This window comes from Chinchilla lanigera, unplaced genomic scaffold, assembly GCF_000276665.1.
Source record: "Chinchilla lanigera isolate Chin_1 unplaced genomic scaffold, ChiLan1.0 scaffold00016, whole genome shotgun sequence".
Taxonomy (NCBI): Eukaryota; Metazoa; Chordata; class Mammalia; order Rodentia; family Chinchillidae; genus Chinchilla; species Chinchilla lanigera.
Genome location: NW_004955417.1, coordinates 11,225,622 through 11,235,547, shown reverse-complemented (window position 1 = coordinate 11,235,547; position 9,926 = coordinate 11,225,622). Strand labels below are relative to the sequence as shown.

At 47.3% G+C, this 9,926-nt stretch overlaps 1 protein-coding gene across 1 annotated transcript in view; it reads right to left on the bottom strand.

Annotated features, from left to right (window-relative positions):
• Window positions 1-8,032: 8,032 nt before the first annotated feature.
• The window catches only part of LOC102014047 (putative RNA-binding protein 15B), a 2,467-nt gene continuing 573 nt past the window's right edge, over window positions 8,033-9,926 (bottom strand). Inside the window, exon 2 of the mRNA XM_013512700.1 lies at window positions 8,033-9,925. Within this exon, the coding sequence (XP_013368154.1) occupies window positions 8,318-9,925 (1,608 nt within the window). The 3' untranslated portion in view covers window positions 8,033-8,317. The remainder of the gene's footprint in view (window position 9,926) is intronic.

Sequence of the window (9,926 nt, the reverse complement as noted above, 5' to 3'; positions counted from 1 at the left end):
AAAAACAGATGTATGATTTCACTTAAAATTCACTTTCAAATAAAAGCAGAAATATTTTGGAATCAGGTAGACATGGATTCAAATTCTGATTCTGCTGTTTATTATTTGGTATAACACCTTATAAGTGGTTTAACTGCTCTGGCCTTAAATTACTGTGTGCTATATTTATTTATAAAATGATGAAAATAATCTCTAGCCCCTAGAATTATAAATATTATAATCACAGATACTACAGGTAAAGCAGGTAGAACAGCAGCTGACAACCAGCTGGTGCTCAGTAAACAGTAGTACAGTGGTAATAATTATGGTAGTAAATGTTGTTGCTGTTGGATTTTTTTTGTTTTTTATTTTTGACTTGTTGACTGTTTTTTATTTTGTTTTGTTTGTTTGTTTGCTTGCTTGTTTTTTGAGACAGGGTCTGACTACATAGCCCAGGCCAGCCTTGAACTTGTTGGTAGCCCAGGCTGTCCTCTAACTCGAAATCCTCCCACTTACACTTCCCAAGTTCTGGAATTACAGGTGTGTATTACTTATACCTGGCTTGTTAAAACTCCTAATAGGATACAAATTCTTCCCACTTACACAAAAAGCCAGGAAGGTCTTGACGCATGAGAGTCACAGAGCCTTGGACAAGTTCTGTAAAGGTCTCTCCTCCATATTTGTTCTCTCTAATGATTCAGCGTACACTTGAAATTGAGAACACTTCAGGGCTATGCACAAGCAAGGCAAAGGATATAAACAAGCCACCCAATCCCAAGCCCCACCCGATCTCCCTCCGACTGTACGAAGCAGCCACCAAAACTCATTTCCAACCTGACTTCTACTCATATCCACCCATAAGATTTTTTACTTTTAGCTCAAGCTCAGACACAAGATTGGACGGGTACCAGGACAGGCAGGCATGGCGAGGTGGAGCAGGGCACCTGCTTCTAGAAGAGGGGCATCGTGGCTGCACCAGGACTGCCCCAGAGACGGGGGCATACTCCCCGGAGAATAGTTTCACTGCTCTACCTCAACCGGGCCTTAGCAAATACAATCACTCTTTACTGTCTTATAATTCATACATAAGGCAAGTTGTCTTTTAGGAAAGGAAACTAAAACTTGGAAATGAAACTAAGTAGCACGGCAGCCAGGAAACAGGGACAGAGGCCTGAGACATGGGCTTCAGTCACACACCACAGGGCTTTGTGTAGAGGGCTGCTTCCAAAACCAAGGTCAGTTTCCCAAAGGGTTGTAAAAGTAATTTTGATTTTGGAGAACGTGAAATAGCTTTTTGGTAGTGAGGTAAAGTTATGAATGACCTCTTCCTACCAGGCAGCATCTTCTCTACCTACGGAACTTTTCTCCTGCTGATTCTCTTGCATGTCATCTCCAGCATATCCTCACGCTATTTCCCCCTCATTTCTGCTTTTCTGCAAGAGTCCTGATACACAGAGTCCTGATACACACTTGACTTTCCCGCTGTGGGTCTGCGGCCAAAATAACCTAAAGAAATGTGCTTGGTGGTAAAGCTGCTGTGGAAATAAAAGACAGAAAGAATTCATCTTTTTTATTTATATTTCAATTCATTTGTTTATCCCAACATATCTACTGGGGCTGGAGGACTGGCTGTGTAATGCAGCACATACTTACCACACACAAGGCCTTGAGTACACTCTTGAGCATTAGGTATTGCTCTTACAGTTGGAGATGGCATACAGTAGAGTAGGTAAGGGAGGACACAAAAGGTCCCTGTCCTCATGCAGCCTACATTCTAGCGAGGAGAGGAAAGCTAGATAATAAACAAGATGTTTGCAGATAGTGGTGGGTGCAACAAAGAAGAGAAACACGGTAGGTACCACGACTGTTTAAGGTAGAAGATGCTGTAGCCCCATAATGTCCATCAATACCACCATCTCCATTACTCTTCTTGGAGAAGGACAACTGATGGTCTCAGTCCTATGTAAATTGCTATGCAAATGCATTTTCCAGACAAGTTGCATAGGCAAAAATCATAACCTGTCCTTCTTACCATCACACACTCTCAACAAGGTTATTGCCTCTAAGCCTCTTCTATAAAAGTTCTCAAGTCATCTCAGGGTGTTTAATGGAAAATGTCTGGCTAGTGTAGATAGAATGGTCCATGTCACCTCTCCAAACAGATCATAATTAAACTGAAAGCTGAGAAAGGGATGACCCTTAGGAGAGCTAATGCAAAAGTCTGCAGACCAAAGGGGTTTATGTGCAAAAGCCTTGAGACAGAAAGGACTTCTAGTGAACTGAGACTAGAAAGAAGAGCAGTGTGATTAGTGCAGGAGCATATATAGAGTTCAGTAAGGTAGGTACCGAAAGGGCCTGAGTGGAAGGGTTATAAGCAGGAGAAAAATACTATTTGATTTCCAGTTTCTTTTTTTTTCTTCTTCTTCTTTTTTGGTTTTGGTTTTTCTCCAGTACTGAGAATCAAACTCACGACTTTGTGCTTGCCAGGCAACCTTGCGCTTGCCAGGCAAGCCCTGTGCTGCTGAGCTAAATCCCCAGTTTCAACAGATTTAACTCAGAATACAAGGCAAAATAGAAACAGGAAGACCTCTAAGTACCTCAGGGGAAGGTGACAATAGCTTTGACCAGAGTGGCAGCTTTGGAAAGGAAGAGAAATGGACCAGTGGGGTGTATTGTGGAAGTAAATCAGGTAGAATGTACAGACTAGCAGCAAGAAGGCAAAAGAAGAGGAGAAATGAACAATGACTCCTAGACTTCGCCGTGAGCAACTGGGTAGATTGTGGCCCTACTGAATAAGTTAAAGATGCCCAGGGAAGAAGCTTGTTTGAAAAAAAAGAATCATTTGATACGCACAGTTAGAAATGCCTGTGAGTGATCCCAAGTAGTGATATCAAGACTAGAGTCGGGAGAGATCAGGACATAAAGTGTGAATCTGGGCACTGTCCACAAAGAGATGGGAAATTAGATTAGGGATGTTCACAAGAATTTATCACCCTGGTACTGGGACTGAACCCAGGACCTTGTACATATTGCAAAAGTGCTCTACTGCTGAGCTATATCTCCACACCTTTCAAATTTTATTTTGTTTTGTTTTTTTGAGTCAGGATCTCATTATGTAGTTCAGGCTGGCCTTCAACTCATTATGTAGCCAAGGCAGGCCTCAAACTCCTGGTGATCCTTTTGCCTCAGCCTCCTGAGGGCTGGAATTACAGGCATGCACCACCATGCCTAGCTCAAATTTCATTTTGAAACAAATTCTCAAAAAGTCGCCCAAGCTAGGCATTGTAGTGCACACCTGTATTCCCAGCACTTGGGAGGCTGAGGCAGGAAGATCAGTTCAAGGCTAGCCAGAACTGCATAGCAAAACCCTGTCTCAAAAAAAAGTTGCCCAGGCTGGCCTTGAACTTGAGACCCTGCCTCAGCTGGGACTACAGGCATGCACTTCTGGGCCAGGCTTCACAAGAAATGCTATGGAATAAAACCTACTGAGACCAAAAATTCAAAGATAAATGGATATAACCTATCTGTTATGAATTGCAAGTTTGTGTCATTCCAAAATTGCTATGCTGAAATCCTAATGCCCAATGTGATAGTATTAGGAAGTGGGGCCTTTGGGAGATCATAAGTAGAGCATTCATGAGTGGAATCAGAGCCTTTATAAGAAGGACCCTAGAAAGCCTCACCCTCTTTCTGCCATGTGAGGATACAAGAAGCTACCTATCTGCAACCTAGCAGAGAACTCTCACTAGAATCAGCAACACTAGCATGCTGATCTCAGACTTCCAATCTCTAGAAGTGTAAACAATATGTTCTTGTCATTAATAAGCCACTCTGCTTGTGTTTTGTGATATCAGCCTGAACAGACTCAGACAAAAAAACTAAAAAAATAGTGCTTTATATCATAATGTTTCTCATGGTATTATCTATAATATTAAATAAATGGGGAAAAACACCAAATGCCTATTTGGGAGCAACTGTCACAATGAAATAGTATGCTTATATTATATAACGCTAAGTGGTAAAAATACTATAAATTTATTCCTATAACGTTACTACATCTCTATAAAAATATGCACAAGGAAAGACAGGAAGAAATACATGAAAGGTTTACGGTCATTCCTTTTTTTCAATCACTTCTTTATTTACTACAGTTCCCATGCTTTAGTCATCTTAGGCTATACTGAAGTACAGACCACCTCAAAAATCTCAGTGGCTTAACACACCAGCCTCTCATCCACATGCATTCCACTCTAGGTCAGGTGTACTAAATAATAAAATAACATCATTACTGGTACATTTTCTCCCTGTATTACAGGCTACTCATTGCATCAGGAAGAGGAGTTAATTTCCCTCTTTTAGAACCTATACTGGCCTCGGGGACTTGCCTTGACCAGTAGCATGTGGTAGCAGTGATGTTCCATGACATCCGACAGGTCATAAGAAACCTTCCGAATTCTTCCCAAGTACCTTGAAATATTTGCTCTTCGGATGTTTGTGGGGATCTGGGACCCATGCAGTGCGAAGCCACATAGGAACTCTGGTTGGCAGATCCAGAATACCCAGTCAATAGCCAGCATAAATTGCAGCCAGACGGGAGAGCCATTTTGGACTCCTGCTCAGAAGAGTGATTAGGACACTGCAGCTCCAGCCAGCAACTGACTGCAGCCATGACAGCCCCAAGGAGGAGCCGCCCAGCAGAGCCCAGTCCCCCACAAGGAGTCGTACGTGTGATGGTTAATCTCCACGATCGATCTTCATGGTCAGCTTGATTGGATTCAGAGACCCTGGCTGGACTGCGAGGCTGCTAACCTCATCAGTGGATTAACCCACTGGGGTGTTCATAACTGAGTGAGCTCCCTGGAAGCAGGGCAGGTTGGTGGGAGTAGGGGATGACTCTGAAGCATGTATCCTTTCCCCAGCCTCTTCCCCTCTGGCGTTTTCCTTCTCTTCCGCTTTCTGGCTTCCATGACGTGAGTGGCTTTCCTCTGCCATGACTTTCTGCCCTGATATTTCTGCCTCACCTCAGGCCCAGAGAAATGGAGCCAGCCTAACACGGACTGAGACATCCGATACCCTGGGCTAACACACATTTTCCCCCTTTCATTTGTGTGTGTGTCAGCTGTCGCATCCCATCAATGGAAAGGTGACTGACACAGTAAGAGAGCATTGTAAACTGGTGCTCTAAGTGTTGGGGTACTCCACACACAGAGATTGATAAGCAGAACATCTGATGACTCCCCAGGGCAACTGACATCCACATAGTGATTTCTTCATTGATCCAGCACCGCCATCCTAAAGGGGAAGGGAGTGTTCCAAGTTTCAGTAGGACCTTCTGCCGCCTCAGCCTGGGAGAGACATACATCATTCTGGCTCACAGTCAAATCGTATCACCCACATAATTCAGAGTGACCTAGGAAGTGTAATCTACACATCTAGGAAGGAGATGCACTGGTAAAAGCTACCAAGCCAAGGAAAGCATGGTGGCACATGCCTGTAATCCCAGCTACTCAGAAGACTGAGGCAAGAGTATCAAAAGTTTAAGAGCAGACTGGGTAACTTAGCAAAACCGTGTTTCAAAAGAATTTTTCAAAAGAGCTGTGTATGGATCTCAGTCCTTCCCAGTGGAAAAAAAAAAACAAAACTCTACCCAGCCTGTATACTATTTTCACTTTTTAATTGTGAAATATTCCAAACATAACAAAAGTACAGACTAAAATACTATGAAAAATAAATAAAAATAAAGTACTAGGCACTTATCTACTCACTATCTAAACTTCTAAATTTTGTAACCACACACACATACGTACACACACACACACACACACACACAGAGCCTTACCGGTAAAATGATCATTAGATATTAAATCCCCAAGAGCTTTCGTGGATGTCAGCAGTAAGTGGTGATTGGAACCCTTCAAAGGACACCTTGTTCTAACACCTTAACAAAGCCCTTCACAATCAGTCCTCACCCCACCTTTCTGAATAGCTTACGGTTTTCCTGCCAACACACTCAATCAGGGATGTTCATTATTTTTGCCTTCTTGCTTACACTTACTCTTCTTTCGGTAAAGCAACACTCCGAGCTTCCTTTGCATAGCATGCCTGCCCAACTCTCAGCAAAACAGTGTTGATGAGATTAACTCTCCCTCTGCTCCAAGGATTGTCTGGTTTGTGCCCAGCAGGAGGTCCCACACACCTGGGTGCAATCATCAGTCGCCTCAGAATGAAGCCAGAAACAGCTGACAACCAAAGGAAGAAATGTTCTCCCTCCTGCTGACATAAACAAGGAATCATAGAACTCCAGGACTGCTGCATCTACCTTGAGACCAGAAAAGAGGTCTGCCCTACAATGCACCTCCTGCAGGGAGACACCAGAAGGGAGAGGAAAATACAAAAGACCCTTGATGTCCTCAAGCCTCATCCAAAGCCTGAACCACCTCAGAACTTTTTAGGCGCTAGGACAAGTCCCCTTTGCTGTTTAAATCAGTAGAAATCGGGTTTTCTATTGATTTTTCATCGAAATGCTCCTAATTAATGGTGCCAGCACTGTGATCAGTCACACTTTAGTCACTTTCATTTCCTTCAAACACGTGAACTTTGATTTCAAAGCACAGTTAAATGAGCCCAGGGTGTATTTCATCAGAAACAGCATGATCCAGATCCCTACTTAGAATAGCTGAAGAACAAAATCACCACCTGCAGCATCTAGGAAAATTCTTCAAAAGCCAAGAGTACTCCAGATTTCCAGCTATCGGAGAGTGTCATTCCTCAGGCGTTGACTTGCAGACATCTGTCACTTTCAAGCACATGCCAGGACAAATGGGTGGCTGCGGCACTCTGAGACCCAAGCGGGCCTCAGAGCCATGTGCTGAGCCCTCAGGTTGGGCACAGCTGAGAAGCAGCTGTGGGGCAGTGTGACGACAGTTCCCAGGGGCCCGAGGCCTGGTGTGTGTGGGGATGCGCATGGAAAAGCCCCTGCTGAGTCAAAGGTATGATGTGGTTGTGTAGATGGGGAAGGGTGTGTTCCTTCGAATGTGTGTGACACCGCTCCAACCAGGGTGGCTGTGTCACCTGGAGAGAGTTTGTCTCAATGACATCGGAAAGAGGAGAGTGGAGAAAGAGTTTTCAATCTGAGGAGCAAGACTCTTTCTCTCCCGCTCCAACTACCATTCTCAATCACTACATTTGAACAGCTAGAGAAGCCCCCAAGAAATGATGGCAGGATAATGTTTAAAGGTTGCCCAGGAAGCTTGGCACAGTGGTGCACACCTGTAATACTAGCTACTCAGGAGGCTGAGGCAACAGGACTGAGGGTTGGGGGTCAGCCTGGGCAATTTAGTGCAGCGCTGTCTCAAAATAAAAAATAAAAAGGGGTGAGGAGGCACTGGGGACTTAGCTCAGCCGGCCTAGCAAGCGCATGGTCGTGAGTTCGATTCCTCGTACTGGAAAAAAAACAAAAAAGCGGGGGGGGGGGGATGAGGAGGTGGCATAGTGCCAAGGCCCTGGGTTTAGCCCCTAGAATCACCAAAATAAAAAATAATAATAATAAATAAAATTAGCCAGGGACATCTTCCAGAAAAATGTAGCAAATAGAACACGTGGTTCATAGTCTTCTCAACAAAATAAATCTATTTTTTCTTGGGTCACTATCATTTTCCCCTTTCTCTTTTCTAAATAAAGCCCTACAGTTCTTTTTATTAGAAATCCACCCTCTGACAAAGGGTTTATTGACAACTTTCCATACATTAGTCCAAAAAATACAACAGGGGCTGGGGATTTAGCTCAGCGGCAAAGCGCTTGCCTAGCAAGCGCAAAGTCGTGAGTTCGGTTCCTGGTACCAGAGAAAAACCAAAAAAAAAAAAAAAAAAAAAAAAAAATACAACAAACACCATCTCATACAGCAGTCAACATACTTGGAGTCCTAAAAAAAATAAATACTGTTAACAAAATCCCCCCCAAAATCTAACAACTTAGTTTTAGTTGCGGACAGAACTTTCATCCTCACCGAATGAACCCAATTAATCCAGCAGAGAATTCAAACCAAGGACGCAGGTAGAGAAGGAAGCAGATTTTTAAAAAATTTTTCTTAGTACATGTTTGCAGTACAAAATTACATTGACGGTGGGGAATTGTACCTAACACATCTCGATTGGTTCCTCCTCTTTCCCTTCCCCCCTTTTTTTGCTAGCCTCAGATTCATTTACTTATTTTCTAATTCCTTATAAAATTAATGGACATATATACAGATTAACAGCCAGACTAACAGGCCAAAAGGAACCCGATTTTAAAGTAACTGCTTTTGTGACACAGACCCGGGGCTGGAAAAGGCAGCTCAGGGCTAGGCTGAGCCTGTCACTATCACGACCAGCATGTGTTCCTCTTCCAGCTTGCCCAGGGTCTGCAGGGCCGACTGCAGGTACTGCTCTGAGAAGTGGCAGGGCGGGAAGGCGTAGAGCATGCCCTCGCAGGGCCTGCCCTTGGGCCCACCCACAGGCAGGCTGATCACCCCTGCAGCCTGCTTCCCCTTCAAGTAAGAGACCAAGTTCCTGAGAAGTCGCCTCTGCAGGCCTGGCTCCACGGCGGGCATCCCCTCGGTGCCAGGCCCGCTGGAGACCGACTGTGTGGCTAGAAGCACGGCGTAGCCACGGGCTCTCCCCCGCCCGATGCGTCGCGTGACCTCGTCGAACTTGGGCTGGTCCAGTCGAAGGCGCTGTGTCATCCTCAGCTGGGTCAGCCTGCTCCCGGAAGTCTGGTCTCTGAGGAGTCCACTGATAACTCCCTGGTCCCCCTCTAGGACATACAGAGATATCGGGAAGCAGCTGTTTTTCAGCACTAGAAGCCCCTGCCAACCCAGCTGCAGCGTCTGAGCGTACTCTGAAAGAGTCTTCAGCTTTTTGGGCTCCTGTTTTGATTCTTCCTGAGGCTGGGGCTCTGCCTCAGGGGTCCCATAACTGCACTCTCTCTCTCGTGTCTTCTTCCGGTAGAAAGACTCTGGGGCTTCGCGGTGGAGGTGGTGGCCCCACTCCGCAGCCCCACGTCCGCCGCTGAGGGAGGCGCTGCCTGACTCCGTGGCCCCTGCGCCAGCGTGGCTCCCCTCGCAGTCATACTGCTGCCCAAAGCCCTGGGTCCAGCTCCCCTCCTTGTAAGCACAGGGGGCTGTCCTCCCGCGGCTGTCCTCCGGCCGGTCTTCCCAGGGCTTGGACAGGCCTCGCGCCCGGTCCCCGGCCCAGCGCTCCCCACTGCGGCTGCGCACCGAGCCGCCCGGGCCCCCCAGGCTGGGTCTGCAGTCCGCACCCTTCCTGGGGCCGGTCCAGTCCCCTTCCAAAAAGGTCCGGTCCCGCTCTAAGTGCAGGTACGGGTGGGTCTTATCTTGCGCCCGCAGGTCCGCATCCAGGGCTGGGCGCCGGGTACACCCATCCGCGAGAAGCTCATAATCCACCGGGAGGGGTGCGGGTGGGTACCGCGGGGGGTACCGCGTCTCCTCCGCCTTGGCGAAATCCACCCGGAGCCTGCGGCGTGGCCCCCCCAAAGGAAAGCCCCTCATCTTTGCACAGGCGACCCGGGCTGCGTCCAGGCTCTCGTACTGGATGTAGGCGAAGTTATCTCCCTTGACGTGGTCAATGCTCCGAATGATTCCAAAGCGGTCGAACTCGCGGGCCAGGGCGGCCAGGGAGGTGCCGGGTCCCAGGCCGCCCACCCGGAGGCGCGTGGTGGGGCTGGCCCTGCCGTGCCCGCTCTCCTCGGGGCTCCTGCCGATCCCGCGGCCCGCCGCGGCCGCCTGCGCTCGGTGGGCCATGTCCAGGCTCCGGAACAGGAAGGCGCGGGCCGCACCCTGCCCTCGGGCAGGCGTCGTGCCGTCCCCTTCCTCGACGACGCCGAACTTCCCGCACGCCCGGCGCAGCTCCCGCTCGGACACCATGTGGCCCGGGTGTCCGACGAACAGGTTC